General features: G+C 39.5%; 1 protein-coding gene across 3 annotated transcripts; it reads left to right on the forward strand.

Annotated features, from left to right (window-relative positions):
• On the forward strand, window positions 1-23,498 carry nsdhl (NAD(P) dependent steroid dehydrogenase-like). Of its 3 annotated transcripts, none has more exons than XM_056265186.1 (8): window positions 1-24; window positions 247-298; window positions 2,031-2,192; window positions 2,881-3,027; window positions 7,857-7,985; window positions 14,345-14,487; window positions 20,516-20,618; window positions 23,131-23,498. In XM_056265186.1, the coding sequence occupies exons 2-8, from the start codon at window positions 278-280 to the stop codon at window positions 23,461-23,463; spliced, it is 1,038 nt and encodes a 345-aa protein (XP_056121161.1). In that variant the 5' UTR covers window positions 1-24; window positions 247-277; the 3' UTR covers window positions 23,464-23,498. The 3 variants fall into 3 exon arrangements, with proteins under 3 accessions (XP_056121161.1, XP_056121162.1, XP_056121159.1); XM_056265184.1 differs by lacking the exon at window positions 1-24 and adding an exon at window positions 90-114; XM_056265187.1 differs by lacking the exons at window positions 1-24; window positions 2,881-3,027 and adding an exon at window positions 78-114.
• Window positions 23,499-23,741: the final 243 nt, after the last annotated feature.

Genomic DNA, 23,741 nt, shown 5'->3' on the forward strand with positions numbered 1-23,741 from the left:
GTAACTCGAATGTAAGTTGAACAGGTGAGTGCTGTTATTGCTAACTGAAACTTTACGGGACTAGAACAAACTGTATCTTGTAAACTGGGCTTCGAGGATAACTAGTTTGTAAAAGTATGTTTGGTTGTAGCGAACTGTTCATTCGGAGTAAAACCTAAAATAGTATAAAGTGTGCAGTAAATGGTTATCCAGCGTGTGACAGTTTTTAAGAAGTAATTAGCCAGTGTATTTGTGGTTGTCCTGTAGACTGCCGTCGGGAGAGCTGAGAGAAACACACATGGCAACTCGTATCAGACCGGTGAGTGTATGAACACCTGAAACACCTCACTATCACCTGAGTCAAGTCGCCTTTAATGTCTATATAGCGCTTTATACAATACATAATGTTTCAAAGCAGCTTTACAGTGATTCAATCAATGATCCAAACAGAGTTAATTTCCTCTGTACAGAAGCTTTAAAAGAAACTAGTGTCATTGTTCGGCTGAAGTTGATTCAGTTCTGTTGTAAAGATCATCGATTATTACTTTAGTTTATCTATACAGCAGCCGTGCAGAAAACATCAGTCACTCACTGCAGTAAAATCAGTAATATTGTTGAATAATAAGTGTATATAAACCTTTAACACTTGTGATGTTCCTGGTTAAAAATGACCGGCCTGAAAATAATTGCTTATAAATCTCTCTTTATGCCACCATACCACCAAATATTGGATTCAATCTGTTTGTTTGAGCCTCACTGTTTTGAGGATAAAGTTCTCAAATCAGTGAAAAAAAGAAATCCTGTAATACTCAAAACTACAAATTGTGTGTGTGCATAATAACCGAAAAGGTGTAGGCTAAAGCCTTTGCTTATTATTCCTACCCTTTATACATAATTATCTAATGAGCGTCACTTTTTTTCTCTGGATTTGATTCATACAAAACAAACAGTTACATAAGACAATTTCCAAAATGTACATTCATGATTATAAAGGTACACATTTTAGATATTATTACACAATAGTTTAAATATTACATACACAAATCATTCATTTTGAATTATATAATTATTTACGTGTTGAATTTACAGAGTGAACTGCACAATTAATTTCTTATCACAAATATTCCTTAGGTTGACAGATATGCATCTATTTTTTGTATTAGTTTTTGTCCTTACTTTTTTTAAACGCATACATTCCTCTTAGTTTATATGGACTTTCTCTGATTTCGAACAGCCTCTGAAAAAAATTTGGAAGAAAATTTATTAAATACTTTATACATGATCTGTACAGTGTAAAACTCTGTAAAACGTTTTACACTCCTTATTGCTCCTTTGTAACACAGTCAAACCAACATGTATTCACACACCTTCAGCATTTCTCACAGTATCAGTTTATTCGCTATAGTTTAGAAAATGGTGATAAACATGAGCAGAACTCAGAGTTCTCAGATCAGTGGATATTTGACTGGTTTTGTCCGTCCTTCTGTTAGACTCTCACACATGAATTATGTTGAATATCTGTCAGCTGTTCAATTTAACTACACAATTAGATAATACCAGTTTAGCTCAACCAGTGACCAAGCAATGCTTCATGTTGTTCAGTGTGTGTAAAAAGAGCATTAGCAATTACAGAAAACACACTTCAGCAAAACATGATCAGCTCAAAGTGGAGGAATCATTTTTGGTCCAAAATTTTTACTGGTAGTCACTGTATGAAGAGTTTATGGGTGTAATATATCACAGTTTACTTTATTCTGCTCTCCTCACTTACATAAATGAACTATAGTGTCCGGCACACACTAGTAAAAAAAAAAAAAAAAAAAAAAAAAAAAATTATCTGGTGTCTGAATAATGTTTGACTGTATGACCATCATGGATTCCGTTCACTTTTATTTATTTATTGTCATTTGTGTATGTTTGTGTTTATCTACTTGTGTTTAAACTGTGTTAATTGTCCAACATTGTGGTTTATGGATGCTTCATCTTCTCTTCTGCCAGCGAGTGGCAGTGAGTCCAGCTGTTTACGAGGCTGTGCTGGTTTTCCTCCGCAGAGCAGCAAGCGCTGTGCCGTCATTGGGGGCTCGGGGTTTCTGGGCCGGCACCTCGTGGAGCGGTTAGTGGACCGCGGATACACCGTGAGTGTGTTCGACATCAGACAGGCCTATGAGCTTCCGGGAGTGACGTTTCACCAAGGAGACTTGTGTGACAAACAGGTGAGGATCGTTCAGAGTCACTAGCACACACATTTTCCTAGTTCCTAGAACTGTTGGTGAAAGTTCCTGGTTTTCCCGCAGGAACTGGGAATGATTTTAGTTCTAGGAACGATTTTAGAGGAACTAATTTACTCCAGAGTCGGTCTAAACCAGCGCTATAGGATCTACAGTGACGTCAGTGTTCGCTGATTGGCCAAACGTACGGGAAACACCAGCAGCCGCCATTTTCAAAAAGGCTGTGTAAACACACAGATTATAGCCTATATATTTACTACAGAAACTAACTCTACGCACATGTATAACAGTGATAGATGAGCCTCTCAACCTTTACGCTGAGGAGAAACTCCAACGCAACTTTGAGGAGAGCAAGAGAAACATGATTCTGTATTTCTGCTCCGCAACACTGGACATCAACCACACGCCATACGCTAATAACTGCTCATTACTGTCTACTTGTGTACAACAGTTCTGTCTAATACCGTATTAGACTGTTAGACAGGCCTCTGGCGTTCTCAGCGCCATCAAAATAAGTCACAACCACAAGTGTGTCTTACGTCACGTCAGAGCTCTACTGGCGGCGCGAACACAACCAGGAAAACGTTCCTATGGGAAACATTAGTTCTCCCCTAGTCTGAGCGATCCCCTGTGGTCTTCTCGCTCTCAGCTGTTCTCCTCATGTCTCCTCCAGGCTTTGCTGTCGGCTTTGAAGGAAGTGTCTATAGTGTTTCACTGCGCGTCTCCGGCTCCGGGCAGTGACGACCGAGCTCTGTTTCAGAGGGTCAACATCGACGGCACACGGACGGTCATACAGGCCTGTCTGGAGGCCGGAGTTCAGGTATGTGTTAGAAGTCCTAAGGGTGTATCAATATATCATGTCACAATATATCGCAATACAAAAATGCAACAATATGTATCGTGGATAGTTACCCAAAATAAAAATTAATGTATAATAATGCACTGGGGGAATGTGTGTGTGTGCTGATAATGCCGGATGTCTGATGTTACCAGTAAAAGTGGCCGACATTATTATAAATATATCGTCGCTGTCCGATGAAAACCGCGTATGTCCATTTTGCCGATTTTGAGATTTTTCGACGGATAGAATGTCCAGGTTCATTTCCGTATACCGTATGCTTCACATGTCTAAATGACCAATGAAAAGTTGTGAAATCATGTCATCTGATTTCCACGTATATCCATTTGGTGTCAAAGTTGTCAATCACCGCGTATCTCCCGCCCTGTGGAGGAAATCTCGCAGGTCTAAGCGTCTCTGGAAGCTCAGGATTGTATAGCCCAGGGGTCGGCAACCCAAAATGTTGAAAGAGCCATATTGGACCAAAATAAAAATAAAAAAATATTTCTGGAGCCGCAAAAAATTAAAAGCTTTATATAAGCCTTATAATGAAGGCAACACATGCTGTAAGTGTTATATTAGCCCTCTAGTATCAAAATGATAAGTAGGCTACAAATTAGAGCTTAGATCGGGCCCAAAAAATCAAGCCCGGCCCGACACATTAAACGTAATTATGAGCCCGAGCCCGATTTGAACCCGACCATTTTTTAATGCGTGGGTTGTTATAACTGACGTTCTCAACTTTCTTTCTCCCGCCCGCAACATTTATGTTTTGTCCCCCCCTCCCGCCCGCAAATACACTTTTTTCTGTAGGCTACCTCCAAATACTTTCAAGTTAGCCTACGTGTCGCCACCATACATCCTCCTGATAAATTATTTGTTATTAAAGCATTAAAACACAAACCACTGTTAATTTAACATAGAAGCAAGCAGTTTACTATGCGTGCATGGTTTGGCATGACTGAATGCGCGCAAAGTGCGCTCTCTTAATAATTCCTAAAAAGCTGACAGTTCATCGCGATCTCACACATCTCTGTTATTATCAATGAAGCTGACTGCACAATGAATCTTTCATAATTTCCACACGTTGTTCGTTATATTTGGAGGATTTGCCAGCATACAGAATTCAGCACTGAACAGAAAAGTCAGTTTTGAGCGTGAGGGGAGTCTATCTTAAATGCTTCTGATTGGCCATTGCGTTCAAGAAATCAACACATATGTCTGTGATTGGCTATATCGCTCAACGCTGCAAACATGTTATGAATAGAAATTCTGGCCTGTAAATCGTTTCTATTTTGTTTTAGTAGAGTGAGTGCATTACCGCACGCGCCGGCGCTCGCACTCGGCCATCAAATCTAGTCCCGCGCCGCACTAGAGTGCGTTGGGAGTGCTCAGCTATCTTTCTCTTTTCCCCCTTGGGATCCATGGCCCATGACACACCCGCCGGTTTGTTTGTCAGCCACCGGTCTGGCATCACGCCGATCTGACAGACACGTGTGTCACAGTCTATGACGTAAATTCTTCGTTGACAGAAATGTTGAAATTAAATATTTATTATACACATTTTTACAACGTCGAAAAACTTTAAGAATGCTTGTCATGTTTTTCATCCTACAGAAATTATATTAAAACAAAAAATATTTTTTCCATTTTCAAATTTTTGAAAAAGCTCCAGGGAGCCACTAGGGCGGTGCTTAAGAGCCGCATGCGGTTCTAGAGCCGCGGGTTGCCGACCTATGGTATAGCCGAATAACTCTGTGAGGTAAAGTAGGCCTATAAGCAAATGTTTGTTTTTGACAACACTGTTCAAGTTTATTATATATTCGCAATATATTCACAACTGTTATTTACCGGTAAATGGTCTAGAGGAAGTAATTGTCACTGAGATGTTAACGCACGGGTCTGTTAACAATAGCCTACTTTTAAGGTAGTCTAATATTGTCTGACTAATAAATTACTGACACAGTAAAGGGTAGATTTAAATAAAGAATAACGAAAATTGAATAAAGAAAAAAACGAAATTTAAATAAAGAAAAACGAAATTAAGTTAAATTAAAAACGAGATTAATTTAGATTGATAACGGGTAAAAAGGCTAATACATGTTGGGTCGGTGTACTTTTTCGTTCATTTCGGAATGAAAGATGAAATGTAAAAAAAAGGGTGCAGCTTTTTTTGTAGGCTACATAGCATAGCCTACTTTGTTATTGTTTTAGTATCATAATGATTAATAAATGCACGCACAATTATCCGTGAACATGATTTGAAGCCTTTTAACTTGTGTGTGCAAAATTCAGAATTAAATGAATGTGCAGCAATTTGTACAAAAAGAGTCTGTAGGTCTACTATACTGTTGTAGCCATTAAATGAGCGCATTTAGTTTCATATTTGTTAAAATATTATGTTGTTTTTTCTTCCATTTTTGTTGATTTATGAAATGTGAACAGCATGAGAAATAGGATGCACAATTTGAGACATGGAGTGTCAGACATGATTTTGACCACTTCATTAAGTTTTATTTTGTAGAAAACCTTTCTTGTGAATTTCGTTTTGTATAAATTGTATCTTAATTTTAATCCATTTTTCATCAACCAATTGCCTGGAGTGGATTCAATAAATAAGAAGAAAATATATAGCAGACAATATAATCATGGAGGCGCCCGCGCGGTCACTTGCATTGCACGTTAACTGGAGCGCATCTCATCCTAACTTAACAGTGTATGCCTCACACAGACATGAGAAATACATCAAATGCACAAAGCTTGAAAAGTCTTTAAACGAAATAATTCAAAACGAAAAGAAAAAGGCTACTCTCTGATTATGTATGATTATATGATCATATAGCCTAGCCTATTTTGTGAATTGTTCATTCCCGGTTGGCACACATTTTGCAGCCCTTACAAAAGTGCCGCTCTATGCAAGCCTAGTTCGCCTATGGACGCGCCGGCCCTGGGCTCAGCAATGAGTGTATTGATTAATTGTCCCTTCATAGTTTGCAAGAGACCTTTAATAAACTGAGCGTATTTAATAAACTGAGACGTAGGCTATTTAATAAACTGAGCGTAGCCTATTCATCTGTCAATATGAAACGCGACTTGGCCATTCTAATTAATGATCGGAAGAACGCGTATCGACCACCGTTACTGTAAAATATGCACGTATGTCCATTTAAACTCGATTTTGGTCAAATGTGGATTATATCATTACACTGGTAATTATATGGTTACATTTAAAGATGCTGTACCAAGTATGACAACGCTACGTTCAACTGCTTTTGAAATTACGGTGTTTTTTTCACTTCCTGAAAAGTAACCGTTTTGGACATACGTGAGTTTCATCGGGCAGCGACGATATATAGTCAGTGACAGAGATCAAGCATATTCATCTACAATAATTCAGTGTTTTCATCTTCAGAAGCATGAATATTGTTATTCTGCTGTCTCTATTGTCCTGTGCTTTGGGTTTCAGCACCGAGTCCAAGACTATTCATTTACACACTTTTATTTTAATTAAAAGAACATTGTTTGTTTATCATATGTCTTGGAGTATCGCAATAATATCGTATCGTGATATGTATTGAATCGTGACACGAGGGTCTCGTTACACCCCTAATAATTCCACGTCGTGCGTAAGATTGGATATAACTTTACACAGAAAGCACTGGGAAGCGATGGTAAACACAGGTACAGGGGCTGTAACAGGAGGTTTAACAGTTATTTTATCTCAAACTAATTTTTGTGAAAATATTGTGTATACACTAATACATAATATTCACTTAAAGTCTACTAAAGCTAAAGTAAATGAGCTAAAGTTCAACTAAACGTTTCTCTGGCGTCCCATATTAAAATGTATTGAGTGTAAATAAATGTAATTTCCAGCAAGAATGCATTAAATCTATCAAAAAATGCCAGTAAAGACATTAATAATGTTATAAAATATTTCTAATAAAATAAATGTCTTTCTTTTGAACATTGTTCATTAAAGAATCCCTAAAAATGTTCTTCCTCAGTGTTTTTTTTTTTTAAATGTGTGTATATATATATATATATATATGTATATGTTCTTAAAACAACATTTACTTGAAGCAAAATGACTGAAGATATTAAGTCTGTTTTTTAAGTTTTCTCAAGTTAATTGTTTATGCTTTAAAAAAAACTGCCAATGGGGTCAGAAATATGAAGCAGCATAACTGGTTTCAACATGGATAATAATCATAAATGTTTCTGAACATCAAATCCTCAAATTATACTGATTTCTGAAGGATCATGTGACACTGAAGACTGGAGTAATGATGCTGAACATTCAGCTTTGATCACAGGAATAAATTACACTTTACTATATATTTATTTATAGGAGTCATTTTAAAACAATTACTAACTACTTTTACTGTTTTATCAAATAAATGCAGCATACTATATATGCACATAGAGAACAGCCAGTTTACATTGATAAAAAATGCAGTAAATTTTTTTTTATATATTACAAATAAACAGCCTTGGTGAGCAGAAGAGACTTCTTTCCAAACATTAAAAAAACATATCAACCCAAGTATAAAGTACATGACTGACTCTGTACATAAAAAAAAAAAAATATATATATATATATATATATATATATATATATTTTGATGGTTCTGCGATGTGAGCCGCATCATGCTAAAGTATGCACATGTATTCATTTGGTACATTTAATTCTGTTTTCTACAATATGCACAGTGTCTCTGTCCACCAAGGGATTTCAAATGTGTTTCTGTGGTAGTTGGCAGCATTAAGTCTGTTTAATCTGGAATATTCTTTTAAATGATGATTTACAGAAATTAATATTGACCAGCAGTGCTAGTGTGGTGTTTGAAGGAACCGACATCAAGAATGGGAAAGAGGATTTGCCTTATGCAAAAAAGCCGATTGATTATTATACAGCGACCAAAATCCAGCAGGAGAAGGTGTGTATGAATCATATCTGAGGCATTATTCCTCTCTATTACTTTACTCCTCACTGTATGGAAGTCTGTTTCCGCCATAGAATAACAAATAAAAAAGGTAATTGCGACTCTTTCTCACAATTCTAACTTTTTATCTTAGACTGCATGATAAAGTCCGAATTGTGAATGAATTGTGAGATATTAACTCGCAATTCTGACTTTTTTTTTCTCAGAATTGCAAATTTATAACATGCAATTGGGAGATATACAGTTAGAATTGCTTGTTATAAAGTCAGAATTGCTTGTTATAAAGTCAGAATCGCTTGTTATAAAGTCAGAATCGCTTGTTATAAAGTCGGAATCGCTTGTTATAAAGTCGGAATCGCTTGTTATAAAGTCGGAATCGCTTGTTATAAAGTCGGAATCGCTTGTTATAAAGTCCGAATCGCTTGTTATAAAGTCGGAATCGCTTGTTATAAAGTCAGAATCGCTTGTTATATAGTCAGAATCGCTTGTTATATAGTCAGAATCGCTTGTTATATAGTCCGAATCGCTTGTTATAAAGTCCGAATCGCTTGTTATATAGTCGGAATCGCTTGTTATAAAGTCCGAATCGCTTGTTATAAAGTCCGAATCGCTTGTTATATAGTCCGAATCGCTTGTTATAAAGTCCGAATCGCTTGTTATATAGTCGGAATCGCTTGTTATAAAGTCCGAATCGCTTGTTATAAAGTCCGAATCGCTTGTTATAAAGTCAGAATAGCTTGTTATAAAGTCAGAATCGCTTGTTATAAAGTCAGAATCGCTTGTTATAAAGTCAGAATCGCTTGTTATAAAGTCAGAATCGCTTGTTATAAAGTCAGAATCGCTTGTTATAAAGTCAGAATCGCTTGTTCTAAAGTCAGAATCGCTTGTTATATAGTCCGAATCGCTTGTTATAAAGTCAGAATCGCTTGTTATAAAGTCAGAATCGCTTGTTATAAAGTCCGAATCGCTTGTTATAAAGTCAGAATCGCTTGTTATATAGTCCGAATCGCTTGTTATAAAGTCGGAATCGCTTGTTATATAGTCAGAATCGCTTGTTATAAAGTCAGAATCGCTTGTTATAAAGTCAGAATCGCTTGTTATAAAGTCCGAATCGCTTGTTATAAAGTCAGAATCGCTTGTTATATAGTCAGAATCGCTTGTTATAAAGTCGGAATCGCTTGTTATAAAGTCAGAATCGCTTGTTATAAAGTCAGAATCGCTTGTTATAAAGTCAGAATCGCTTGTTATAAAGTCAGAATCGCTTGTTATAAAGTCAGAATCGCTTGTTATAAAGTCAGAATCGCTTGTTATAAAGTCAGAATCGCTTGTTATAAAGTCAGAATCGCTTGTTATAAAGTCGGAATCGCTTGTTATAAAGTCGGAATCGCTTGTTATAAAGTCGGAATCGCTTGTTATAAAGTCCGAATCGCTTGTTATAAAGTCCGAATCGCTTGTTATATAGTCCGAATCGCTTGTTATAAAGTCCGAATCGCTTGTTATATAGTCCGAATCGCTTGTTATAAAGTCAGAATCGCTTGTTATAAAGTCAGAATCGCTTGTTATATAGTCCGAATCGCTTGTTATAAAGTCAGAATCGCTTGTTATAAAGTCAGAATCGCTTGTTATAAAGTCAGAATCGCTTGTTATATAGTCCGAATCGCTTGTTATAAAGTCCGAATCGCTTGTTATAAAGTCAGAATCGCTTGTTATAAAGTCAGAATCGCTTGTTATAAAGTCAGAATCGCTTGTTATAAAGTCAGAATCGCTTGTTATAAAGTCAGAATCGCTTGTTATAAAGTCAGAATCGCTTGTTATAAAGTCAGAATCGCTTGTTATATAGTCCGAATCGCTTGTTATAAAGTCAGAATCGCTTGTTATAAAGTCAGAATCGCTTGTTATAAAGTCAGAATCGCTTGTTATATAGTCCGAATCGCTTGTTATAAAGTCGGAATCGCTTGTTATATAGTAGGAATCGCTTGTTATAAAGTCAGAATCGCTTGTTATAAAGTCGGAATCGCTTGTTATAAAGTCGGAATCGCTTGTTATAAAGTCGGAATCGCTTGTTATAAAGTCCGAATCGCTTGTTATAAAGTCCGAATCGCTTGTTATATAGTCCGAATCGCTTGTTATAAAGTCAGAATCGCTTGTTATAAAGTCCGAATCGCTTGTTATATAGTCCGAATCGCTTGTTATAAAGTCAGAATCGCTTGTTATAAAGTCAGAATCGCTTGTTATATAGTCCGAATCGCTTGTTATAAAGTCAGAATCGCTTGTTATAAAGTCAGAATCGCTTGTTATATAGTCCGAATCGCTTGTTATAAAGTCAGAATTGCTTGTTATATAGTCCGAATCGCTTGTTATAAAGTCAGAATCGCTTGTTATAAAGTCAGAATCGCTTGTTATAAAGTCAGAATCGCTTGTTATAAAGTCAGAATCGCTTGTTATAAAGTCGGAATCGCTTGTTATATAGTCCGAATCGCTTGTTATAAAGTCAGAATCGCTTGTTATAAAGTCAGAATCGCTTGTTATAAAGTCGGAATCGCTTGTTATATAGTCCGAATCGCTTGTTATAAAGTCAGAATCGCTTGTTATATAGTCAGAATCGCTTGTTATAAAGTCAGAATCGCTTGTTATAAAGTCAGAATCGCTTGTTATAAAGTCAGAATCGCTTGTTATAAAGTCAGAATCGCTTGTTATAAAGTCCGAATCGCTTGTTATAAAGTCCGAATCGCTTGTTATAAAGTCAGAATTGCTTGTTATATAGTCCGAATCGCTTGTTATAAAGTCAGAATCGCTTGTTATAAAGTCAGAATCGCTTGTTATAAAGTCCGAATCGCTTGTTATAAAGTCAGAATCGCTTGTTATAAAGTCAGAATCGCTTGTTATATAGTCCGAATCGCTTGTTATAAAGTCAGAATCGCTTGTTATAAAGTCAGAATCGCTTGTTATAAAGTCGGAATCGCTTGTTATAAAGTCAGAATCGCTTGTTATAAAGTCAGAATCGCTTGTTATAAAGTCGGAATCGCTTGTTATATAGTCCGAATCGCTTGTTATAAAGTCAGAATCGCTTGTTATAAAGTCAGAATCGCTTGTTATAAAGTCAGAATCGCTTGTGTCCGAATCGCTTGTTATAAAGTCCGAATCGCTTGTTATATAGTCCGAATCGCTTGTTATAAAGTCAGAATCGCTTGTTATAAAGTCAGAATCGCTTGTTATAAAGTCGGAATCGCTTGTTATATAGTCCGAATCGCTTGTTATAAAGTCCGAATCGCTTGTTATATAGTCAGAATCGCTTGTTATAAAGTCGGAATCGCTTGTTATATAGTCCGAATCGCTTGTTATATAGTCAGAATCGCTTGTTATAAAGTCAGAATCGCTTGTTATAAAGTCCGAATCGCTTGTTATAAAGTCGGAATCGCTTGTTATATAGTCCGAATCGCTTGTTATATAGTCAGAATCGCTTGTTATAAAGTCAGAATCGCTTGTTATAAAGTCCGAATCGCTTGTTATAAAGTCCGAATCGCTTGTTATAAAGTCCGAATCGCTTGTTATATAGTCAGAATCGCTTGTTATAAAGTCAGAATCGCTTGTTATAAAGTCCGAATCGCTTGTTATAAAGTCGGAATCGCTTGTTATATAGTCCGAATCGCTTGTTATAAAGTCAGAATCGCTTGTTATAAAGTCCGAATCGCTTGTTATAAAGTCCGAATCGCTTGTTATAAAGTCCGAATCGCTTGTTATATAGTCCGAATCGCTTGTTATAAAGTCAGAATCGCTTGTTATAAAGTCCGAATCGCTTGTTATAAAGTCCGAATCGCTTGTTATAAAGTCGGAATCGCTTGTTATAAAGTCGGAATCGCTTGTTATAAAGTCAGAATCGCTTGTTATAAAGTCAGAATCGCTTGTTATAAAGTCAGAATCGCTTGTTATAAAGTCAGAATCGCTTGTTATAAAGTCAGAATCGCTTGTTATAAAGTCAGAATCGCTTGTTATAAAGTCAGAATTGCTTGTTATAAAGTCAGAATCGCTTGTTATATAGTCCGAATCGCTTGTTATAAAGTCGGAATCGCTTGTTATAAAGTCAGAATCGCTTGTTATATAGTCCGAATCGCTTGTTATAAAGTCAGAATCGCTTGTTATAAAGTCAGAATCGCTTGTTATAAAGTCGGAATCGCTTGTTATAAAGTCAGAATCGCTTGTTATAAAGTCAGAATCGCTTGTTATAAAGTCAGAATCGCTTGTTATAAAGTCAGAATCGCTTGTTATAAAGTCCGAATCGCTTGTTATAAAGTCAGAATCGCTTGTTATAAAGTCCGAATCGCTTGTTATATAGTCCGAATCGCTTGTTATAAAGTCAGAATCGCTTGTTATAAAGTCAGAATCGCTTGTTATAAAGTCGGAATCGCTTGTTATATAGTCCGAATCGCTTGTTATAAAGTCCGAATCGCTTGTTATATAGTCAGAATCGCTTGTTATAAAGTCGGAATCGCTTGTTATATAGTCCGAATCGCTTGTTATAAAGTCCGAATCGCTTGTTATATAGTCCGAATCGCTTGTTATAAAGTCAGAATCGCTTGTTATATAGTCAGAATCGCTTGTTATAAAGTCAGAATCGCTTGTTATAAAGTCAGAATCGCTTGTTATAAAGTCAGAATCGCTTGTTATAAAGTCGGAATCGCTTGTTATAAAGTCCGAATCGCTTGTTATAAAGTCGGAATCGCTTGTTATATAGTCCGAATCGCTTGTTATATAGTCAGAATCGCTTGTTATAAAGTCAGAATCGCTTGTTATAAAGTCCGAATCGCTTGTTATAAAGTCCGAATCGCTTGTTATAAAGTCAGAATCGCTTGTTATATAGTCAGAATCGCTTGTTATAAAGTCAGAATCGCTTGTTATAAAGTCCGAATCGCTTGTTATAAAGTCGGAATCGCTTGTTATATAGTCCGAATCGCTTGTTATAAAGTCAGAATCGCTTGTTATAAAGTCCGAATCGCTTGTTATAAAGTCCGAATCGCTTGTTATAAAGTCCGAATCGCTTGTTATATAGTCCGAATCGCTTGTTATAAAGTCAGAATTGCTTGTTATAAAGTCAGAATCGCTTGTTATAAAGTCCGAATCGCTTGTTATAAAGTCGGAATCGCTTGTTATAAAGTCGGAATCGCTTGTTATAAAGTCCGAATCGCTTGTTATAAAGTCAGAATCGCTTGTTATAAAGTCAGAATCGCTTGTTATAAAGTCAGAATCGCTTGTTATAAAGTCAGAATTGCTTGTTATATAGTCAGAATCGCTTGTTATATAGTCCGAATCGCTTGTTATATAGTCCGAATCGCTTGTTATAAAGTCAGAATCGCTTGTTATATAGTCCGAATCGCTTGTTATAAAGTCAGAATCGCTTGTTATAAAGTCAGAATCGCTTGTTATAAAGTCGGAATCGCTTGTTATATAGTCCGAATCGCTTGTTATAAAGTCAGAATCGCTTGTTATAAAGTCAGAATCGCTTGTTATAAAGTCAGAATCGCTTGTTATAAAGTCAGAATCGCTTGTTATATAGTCCGAATCGCTTGTTATAAAGTCAGAATCGCTTGTTATATAGTCAGAATCGCTTGTTATATAGTCAGAATTGCTTGTTATAAAGTCAGAATCGCTTGTTATAAAGTCAGAATCGCTTGTTATATAGTCAGAATCGCTTGTTATAAAGTCAGAATCGCTTGTTATAAAGTCAGAATCGCTTGTTATAAAGTCAGAATCGCTTGTTATAAAGTCAGAATCGCTTGTTATATAGTCCGAATCGCTTGTTATAAAGTCAGAATCGCTTGTTATATAGTCAGAATCGCTTGTTATAAAGTCAGAATTGCTTGTTATATAGTCAGAATCGCTTGTTATAAAGTCAGAATCGCTTGTTATAAAGTCAGAATCGCTTGTTATAAAGTCGGAATCGCTTGTTATAAAGTCGGAATCGCTTGTTATAAAGTCAGAATCGCTTGTTATAAAGTCAGAATCGCTTGTTATAAAGTCAGAATCGCTTGTTATAAAGTCAGAATCGCTTGTTATATAGTCAGAATCGCTTGTTATAAAGTCAGAATCGCTTGTTATATAGTCCGAATTGCTTATAAACTCACAATTCTGAGAAAAAAAAAAAATTCTTTAGAATTGGACTTTTTAACACGCACTTGTGAGTTTATATCTCGCCATTCTGAGAAATAGTCAATAAAATGTCGCAATTATTTTTTTAAGTGTTTTATTCTGTGGCGGAAACTAGCTTCCATAGTATTGATCTTCAGCTCTCCTCTGAAATGATCTCTTTACTTTGACTGCTGTGCTGGATCCTCATGCTCCGTGTCCTCTGTGTCCAGCTGGTGTTGGAGGCCTGCAGTAAAGAGAAGGGTTTCCTCACCGTCGCCATCCGTCCTCATGGCATCTTCGGGCCCCGGGACCCTCAGTTAGTGCCCATCCTGGTGGATTCGGCCCGCAGGGGAAAGATGAAGTTCATCATCGGGTGAGAGAGGGGATGTTTGGCTGAAAGACTTGATTAAGTTAACTTGATAAATGAGTGAAGATGTTAGGCTTTCACTAGACAAGAATGTGTTTCACAGCACTTGAACGTGTGTGTGTGTGTGTGTGTGTGTGTGTGTGTGGTCATGTCTGAAGGGAACGTGTATGCAGAGTTTCATTTGATCACCAAACACAAAGAACATTACAAATATCAGTATAAAAAGTGACCTAACTATTGAGAAATGTGTCCTAATGATTGTAAAAACTGCAATAAAACTACATTGATCCAAAGGCCACAGAAAAGAGAGGCTCCTATAAGGTCTCGGCAGCAGAGCGGGTTAGTCCACTGGGTGGCAGAATCACACCTCGAATATGATCCTGTCTGTCAGCATTCGACATGACATGACATGTTATATTAGTAAACATTAGGGCTGGGTATTGACAGAAATTTCACAATTCGATTTCGATTCAATATTGATTATTTTGGATATCAGGTCCAACACATGGCAAATGTTCTCAAGGAAAACAAATCTCTTAACTAATGCTGTGAACTATGGGAGTCAGCAAGCCTAACAGGCTTTATTAGCCGACTATAATATTGAAGGTAAAAGTTGACTGATTTGTATACAAACACTTTTTTTTTTTTATATATAATAATAATTATATGAAATATAAACATTTAAATGGTGGCTGTTATAAAAACTTGCCAGATTTATTCAAACATGCATTAAATATTGAAGATCATTAAAAATTATACGAGTTTATGGGCACTGGATATGGTTTTTCTGAGGTAAATGTGACGTTACATGACGCTGTTTTACTGACGTCTTTCCACGGTTGATATATTGATATATTATTTCCATGTGACATGATATGGATTTCGATAAGTTGTACTCTATCTTTTAACACACTTTCAGACGCTCATTCATGTTTATTTGGCGCTGTAACTGGTATTATTAAGGCGGAAGAGGAGATCATGTGCTTCTCTCGAGCGGTGCCAGAGCGATCTCACGCCACAGCGCCAAAACGGTTTATGTTTTTGAATTTCATAAGAAAATGGACGTAATTTGAAATCTGAGACTGTGTTTCATATCAATAGTAACAAAGCACAAAGATTGTGATTCATTGAATGGAGCATCGTAGCGCTCATCCCATCCATTCATCAACTGGAAACAGGATGATTAGCCTAATCGATTCTTGGGGTTTAAGACTCGATATCGGTTCGTAAAAATGAGAATCGATTAAAATTGAGAAATCTATAATTTTTACCCAGCCCTAGTAAACATTAGCCTGGGTTTCCCCATACCGCCTTTACGCAGCGGGATTTTATTCACGCTGCTAGGCAGTCTGGATACCATGGACCAGATTTTCGCCTCCGCTTCGGTGATTTTCGCCTCACCGAAGCAGTTTGTGTATACTTATGGATCCAACATGGCAGCAGACGCGAAGTTACCTTTCCATGCAGCCTTAGATACATACGCCATCGGTTACCAGGGGTTAAAGTGAAAAAAATTCCTGAGCCTGAACCTTTTTTTTGGGAGGGGGGATGAACTTATCTTCAATGGCACCATTTATTTTCAAGTATTACAGCTGTATCTATCTTAATGCCATCTTTTTATAACTGAAAGCCAGTATCACTCATATTATAGCTACTGATGTCTCGATGAAAATGATTTTCCCCCAAATTAGGCTTCAAAAAATATAAAAACCTTTAATTTAAGTGAACTTAAAACAATCCTCACTTAAACCCATAATAAATGTCATTTACCTGGACCATACAGAAATTGAATAAGGTTATAAAACAGTCCGCACTGCATACATTTTAAATGAAATATAGATTAATCCTTATCAAAGCTACAAGCGTTCTTTAGTCAAGAGCAGTGAGTAATTTTGTCTGTCCCCTCTGTTCTTTAGGTTAACTTTACTGACAGAGAGAATTAGAGGCTCCTGTCACTTTAAGATCTGCCGCTGCTGACAGGATCTCACGCATCTCATTCTCTCACTATTTACTTCCATTTAAGATTGTATTTAACTAATTTAAGACTGTTCTTGTGAGGAAACTCGACAAAACTGACATTTTGGCATAAATGTGTGTGTTCGTTCAAGCGCAAAAGAGAACTCGATACTAGTGTGTGTGTGTGTGTATGCGCGTTCTCTTTTGTCTTGTCGCGCATGAGTGGTTTAAAGCATTTGCGTGAATAAGAGCGTGATCATAACCCTTGCTAAAGGATGACAGAAAGAACGGATGCTGCGTTAATTGCTTAAATATTTTAACACGTTAAAGCTGGACAAAAATGAATCGCATGTGGAAATAATCATTTTTTCCTCACGGCCGCACGCCGGAGATCCGGCACGGTGCCGGAATACTTTAAGCCCTGGGTTACACATAAATCTCTTACCCATCGTCGTCTTCCTCGTCTAATTTCTGTCACTCTACATACGTCATCTGGTCTAATTGAAACGCTTGGCTAAGAGCTATGTACAGGGGCATTTGATAGACATTCGTAGCACCCAATAAACTGCTCTGGACATTCGTAAAACACGCCTCAAACACGAGAAAATGAACATGTGGTAATATTCATTTTCTCGTGTTCTCTGTTTGACGTTAGCCAGGCTAAGTAAACATAGCAGTAGGAACATAACGATAAAGAATATCGTTTTCAGAGCAAGAAATCAACAAAATTAGACCAAAGAGCATCTCTACTGAACCAGTTCCCACTAGATGTGTTAAATTACTCAATGATATTGCAAAGCAAGCACATTTCGTTCAGTCCGTGAGGTAATTGGCGCACACTGCACCGTTGGGTTCCTCAGACAGCCTGTGTTACAGCCCGGAGCAATCGCTGTAGGAGGTAGTGTTTTGGGGAACTAAACAGACAACAACGAAAAAATACATATTCTTATTCCTCTCTTTGGCCTATTGCTCACTGTGACCACATATCGTGATCGAGATAGACGAGTTTCTGGGTTTTTCAATGGCTACCAATTGCTTTATTTTCAATCATACCTATAGCTAGAGAGCTGGTGGCTAATTTAAGCAGCTAAAGTGTACACCTGTTACTTAGAAATATATCTGAAATGTGTAGAAATGTTTAATCTAAATAGGAATATTTAAAAGCACCCTGAATCACCCATTGATGATGCTGTTGGTGAACTGTCCAGTTGACTCGAGGTAGAGTTTACACTTTTGTAGGGCATTTTGAAGAACTGATATCGATCCTTAAAGGGGTCATGACATGAGAAATCAAACTCTCCTTGATCTTTTAGCTCTAAGAGGTTTTTGTATCATTAAATTCTGCAAATTTCATAGCTTAAATCATCCTCATGATCAAAGCATTTATTTAATAAAGCTTCAAAAATTGGCTCGTTTGGATATTGTGGGATCTGTGATGTCACACGGGCAAATACATTTGCATATGCCCGCCTCTAGAGCTAGACCTTGGCGAATAGGTATGAGTCGTCACACCATAGGCCCCGCCCACTGGTGTTCAGGCACTTAACGGCTGATATTTACACTAGTCAAAAGCCAACCGAAGCCATTAAGCACTTTGAGATACAACTTTTAAAGGCGCTATGTAAAATAAAGTTTATTATATTATTGTTGTTAAAATGACTGAGACCGTACACAGATGTGTGTTCAGTTCCTGACGGTCTCCCCTCGCTCGAGTCTGTCGACGACAGGACAAATGGAGGAGTAAATAGGTAAACACAGCCATGCTAAAGTTGACTAAAAAGAGGAATAAAAAATCATCAATTGGAAATTGTTCTTAATGCCTTAATTTAAAAAATGAGGGAAAAAACAACCTTAAGGCCGTGTGTCCACCAAAGTGTTTTTCCACGCGCCTGGCGTTTGTTTTCAATGGGAGCGCCGTGTTTTTTTAAACGCCACGAGCGTAACGAGGCACTGAGCGGTTTTTTTCACGCTGAAGCGCCGAGCGCCCGTCGTTTTTACTGGTCGCCGAGAGTTGAAAAGTGTTCAACTTTGGATAAAACGCAGCGCTCATCACTGTCACTTTTAACCCAGCCGTCCAATCACAGTGGAGGAGGGGCGGGACTAATACCACACCGACCAACTGTCACAACATTCTTTCTGTACAACATCCACCAGCAGAGCTAACCGAACAACATGGATGAAAAATACATTTAGTATGAAACAAATTATCTGCGAAATCTGTTAAGTAAACTGTGCTGCGGATATTCTGTATCATAGCAACGAAATGTCTCAACGGGAAAAACACTGCGCTGCCAAAACGCTCTCATGCGCCCAAAGCTAGGCGTTTTCAGCAGAGCGTCTAGCGTTTTCGGCTGGCTAAAAACGCTTTGGTGGACACACGGCCTTAAGGACAACAGTTTTCTTTGTGAATGAATAATGTATCGTAAATTAATGTTCTTCCTTAAAATACAGGGGGCATAACACCCCATGCTAACTCCGTCAGCAGTCGTGGGCGGGTCTATGCTAATAGGGCGGAGTCCGTCAGGAGTCGTGGGCGGGTCTATGCTAATAGGGCGGAGTCCGTCAGCAGTCATGGGCGGGTCTATGCTAATATGGCGGAGTCCGTCAGGAGTCGTGGGCGGGTCTATGCTAATAGGGCGGAGTCTGTCAGCAGTCGTGGGTGGGTCTATGCTAATATGGCGGAGTCGTGGGCGGGTCTATGCTAATAGGGCGGAGTCTGTCAGCAGTCGTGGGTGGGTCTATGCTAATAGGGCGGAGTCCGTCAGCAGTCGTGGGCGGGTCTATGCTAATATGGCGGAGTCCGTCAGCAGTCGTGGGAGGGTCTATGCTAATATGGCGGAGTCCGTCAGCAGTCGTGGGCGGGTCTACGCTAATATGCAGAGTCCGTCAGCAGTCGTGGGCGGGTCTACGCTAATATGCAGAGTCCGTCAGCAGTCGTGGGTGGGTCTATGCTAATAGGGCGGAGTCCGTCAGCAGTCGTGGGTGGGTCTATGCTAATAGGGCGGAGTCCGTCAGCAGTCGTGGGTGGGTCTATGCTAATAGGGCGGAGTCCGTCAGCAGTCGTGGGCGGGTCTATGCTAATAGGGCGGAGTCCGTAAGCAGTCGTGGGCGGGTCTATGCTAATAGGGCGGAGTCCGTCAGCAGTCGTGGGCGGGTCTATGCTAATAGGACGGAGTCCGTCAGCAGACGTGGGCGGGTCTATGATAATGGGGCGAGGCCGTCAGCAGTCGTGGGCGGGTCTATGCTAATATGCGGAGTCCGTCAGGAGTCGTGGGCGGGTCTATGCTAATAGGATGGAGTCCGTCAGCAGATGTGGGCGGGTCTATGCTAATGGAGCAGAGTCCGTCAGCAGTCGTGGGCGGGTCTATGCTAATGGGACGGAGTCCGTCAGCAGTCGTGGGCGGGTCTATGCTAATGGGGCGGAGTCCGTCAGCAGTCGTGGGTGGGTCTATGCTAATGGGGCGGAGTCCGTCAGCAGTCGTGGGCGGGTCTATGCTAATAGGACGGAGTCCGTAAGCAGACATGGGCGGGTCTATGCTAATAGGACGGAGTCCGTCAGCAGTCGTGGGCGGGTCTATGCTAATAGGACGGAGTCTGTCAGCAGACGTGGGTGGGTCTATGCTAATGGGGCGGAGTCCGTCAGCAGTTGTGGGCGGGTCTATGCTAATAGGGCGGAGTCCGTCAGCAGTCGTGGGCGTGGGCTCTGCTCTATGCTATGTGACATTCTGAGACTGCTGCTTATGATTTATGGGGATGGTTTAGTTAGGGTGTTTGTGTACATTTGCACATTTATGTTCAAATACCATGTAAAAGTGAATTTTGCATAATAGGTCACATTAAAATAAATCTAATGTTAAAATAAATGTAATGTGGCGTGACAGATCACTGTAGCGACTCAGTTAAGGCGAAGTACACGTGAACCGTTCATATCTTCCGCTTTACAGCTTGAAATGAACATGAATAAACATCAGAAGGAATGTACATTGAGTTTTTTATTTTATTTGATCATGTTGATGTGATGGACATCATGTGATAAACCAGTGCTGTCTGACTCTGATTTGCTCTTTCTATGATGCAGAGACGGATCCAATCTTGTGGACTTCACCTATGTGGAGAATGTGGTTCATGGGCATATCTTGGCCGCTGAACACCTCAAGGCTGACTCTCCGCTCTGCGCTCAGGTATGTGAACGCGACGCCGAAGGAGTGTTTCTAGATGCGTTCTCTTAGATCAAGTCCCACGCGTGCGTGTGTGTGTGTTTTCTGTGTAAACATCCCGCATTACTGATGCATAAAGTTTTGGCTATCATTTCCAGGGAAATGCAGTGATAAAACAAACTCTCATAGGGGTTTCAGTCATTCATTAAGTGCAGCGATGGTCAATAAACCTTTTAAATGCAGATTGTTAGCACATCCTGAGAGACCTTGAGTTTTGTCATGAGATTGTCCAGTCATGGAAAATGAGAATTTCCTAGATGCTCTGAAAAAAACAAACATGGTGTGTTTTTTATTTTTAGTGTGATGCCAATCTTTGTTTTTGTGAGATACGGTCAATAGGAGCTTGGGACAGCGATCTGTTTTGATTAGCTGTCTTTAACCACTAAAGCCCTATTCGGACGGGACTAGTTTAGCATGTTAAAGGAGGGGTAAAGTCATTATCACCAGAGCTTCTCAGAGATTTTAGTCCCGTCTGAATGTGCATCTCAGTCATCATTACGGACAACGCCAGATTACAGTAAAGATTACAGCGACTTTTACCTTCAGTACAAAGGTCTGAAAGATGACCTCGGGTAATGCTAATCCCGTGTGAATAGACCCGCTGTAAATATGTTCGTAAATATTCCGTCATTTCCTGTTAAAAAGCAGTTTTCCGCTGTTTTTAAAGTATGGAGGCGCTTGATGAAGCCTCAGTTGTGTTCTAGACGCTGGGACGAGTCTGTGGCAAAACTCTAGTGTTTTACACACCATTCAGAGCAGAAAGAAGATCGAAAGCACTTGTTAGAGGAACGACACTACTTTTAGCGTTAGATAAGTGCCTATTACCAACACAATCCAATCAGAAGTTAATTAATAAATCGTTCGGATGGACCATAGCTGTTTTATATATATAAATATAGGTTATATGTGTTTGTACATGTGATATTAGGGAGCGCAAATCAAGTTAGCCCTTCCACTTCCACTAGTTTTACTGAGATCTCTTATCCCTTGCGAATTGGCCATTAATATTACAGACGTCCTGTGGTAAAATGACATTACTCCATCGACCCTTGTAAAGCTAATCCCGTCCGAATAGGGCTTAAGTGTGTATGATCTGAATCTTGCAGTAACCCTCATTAGCTGGCTAATGAACTACTAGTAGCATGTTATATTATCATAAATGCTTTTACCTTTTGTAACTAATGAGCTGTTTACTTATCATGAGAGAGGCCATGTAAGTTGTAGTTGTAGCAAAACCCATTAAGTAATGGTTAGTTGAGCATTTTGAAAAAATGCTGCCTTGCCAGAAACATGACATAGCAGAACTTCCTCTGTGTGAAATTGCTTTAATATTACAGGTATTGCTCACATAAAATGTCTTGAAAAAAGTGTCTGAGAACCTCACAAAAGCTTTTTATTCTTGGTGAACTTGTTGGCTAATGGCACTACTAGCAAACAGCTCTTGTGTAAACGTTTGGCAAATATTAAATTCTTCCACTACTGGTAAAAAGTTATAGCAAACCTGTGAGCGCAACGAATGGACAATCCATCACCGTTAACTGGGTTTCAAATTTAAAGTCCCCCAGTGGTGAAAATCCGAGATGGTCCTCATAGCCCAACACGAAATCCAGGGGGAGGAGTTAGATCCAGATCCAACTCCTCCCACCTTACATATCCCTAAACCTACCCATCTCCGCCCCCTGATCCCTAACCCCACCCCCTGATCATAACCCCACCCCTTAGATCTGGATCTAACTCCTCCCACCTTACATATCCCTAAACCTACCCATCTCCGCCCCCTGATCCATAACCCCACCCCCTGATCCATAACCCCACCCCTTAGATCTGGATCTAACTCCTCCCACCTTACATATCCCTAAACCTACCCATCTCCGCCCCCTGATCCATAACCCCACCCCCTGATCCATAACCCCACCCCTTAGATCTGGATCTAACTCCTCCCACCTTACATATCCCTAAACCTACCCATCTCCGCCCCCTGATCCATAACCCCACCCCCTGATCCATAACCCCACCCCCTGATCCATAACCCCACCCCTTAGATCTGGATCTAACTCCTCCTCCCACCTTACATATCCCTAAACCTACCCATCTCCGCCCCTGATCCCTAACCCCACCCCTGCTTGCCTTTCATGTTAAAAATGCTTAGGGGAGGTTTGAACACCTGGGATAAGGGGGCGTGGCCAATGGGAATATCACTCATGGGCCACGCCCCCTCCCCCATGCGAAATGGTCCTGCCACCACGGCTCGAAAAAATCCTAGAGGAAACACTGGACTGTCTTTGGTTCACTGCAGTTTTACGGAGAAAATACTCAGCAATGCTGTCGACTTATGAACTTACACATGGTTTGTCTTAAAGCATATTAAAAACACCACATAGACACATAAACAACATTTAAAAGCTGGATTTCCACAAAGGCATTTTTTTCAACTTAAACTGTACCTCATCCAATTTAAATGTTCTCGCACTAACAGGCTTACCACATAACGAATGACGAGCCGGTGCGCTTCTGGGACTTCCTGTCGCAGGTTCTGGTGGGTCTGGGCTACAGCGCTCCTCGGCTCCACCTGCCCTACACACTGGTGTACGTGCTATCTCTGCTTCTGTGGCTGATGGTGTTAGTGCTGCGCCCGCTCATCCAGATCAAGCCCACCTTCACCCCGATGCGAGTCGCTCTGGCCGGCACACACCACTACTACAGCTGCGCTCGGGCCAAGCAGGACATGGGTTACCGGCCCGCGGTAAGCCTGCAGGAGGCCATCGCGCGCACCGTGGAGAGCTACCCACATCTGCGCCGCGGGGCGTAGCGGCGTTCGAGCACCTGTGGGATTACCACCGTTAATTAACAACGCACTGTTCACTTCAGAATTAAAGTTTCCTGATATTTTGCGCCATACAAGATTGTTCACGTCTGTCTTTAGTCGAAAAGAAATTAAGGAAAACATTCCAGGATGTTTCTCCATATAGTGACTTCAATGGGGTCCAACGGGTCGAAGGTCCAGATGTGAGTTTCAGTGCAGCTTCAAAGTCTCGACACGATCCAGCCGACGAATAAGAGTCTGATCTAGACAAACCAGCGGACATT

This window comes from Rhinichthys klamathensis, unplaced genomic scaffold, assembly GCF_029890125.1.
Source record: "Rhinichthys klamathensis goyatoka isolate OS25496 unplaced genomic scaffold, OSU_Roscu_1.1 h1tg000230l_1, whole genome shotgun sequence".
NCBI classification, from domain to species: Eukaryota; Metazoa; Chordata; class Actinopteri; order Cypriniformes; family Leuciscidae; genus Rhinichthys; species Rhinichthys klamathensis.

Bases quoted from the DNA above. Each gene is read 5' to 3' on its own strand.
- nsdhl (XM_056265186.1), top strand. From the start codon at position 278: ATGGCAACTCGTATCAGACCG. The intron at 299-2,030 runs GTGAGTGTATGA...TTTCCTCCGCAG, and splicing joins TGGCAACTCGTATCAGACCG to AGCAGCAAGCGCTGTGCCGT. The intron at 2,193-2,880 runs GTGAGGATCGTT...TGTCTCCTCCAG, and splicing joins GAGACTTGTGTGACAAACAG to GCTTTGCTGTCGGCTTTGAA.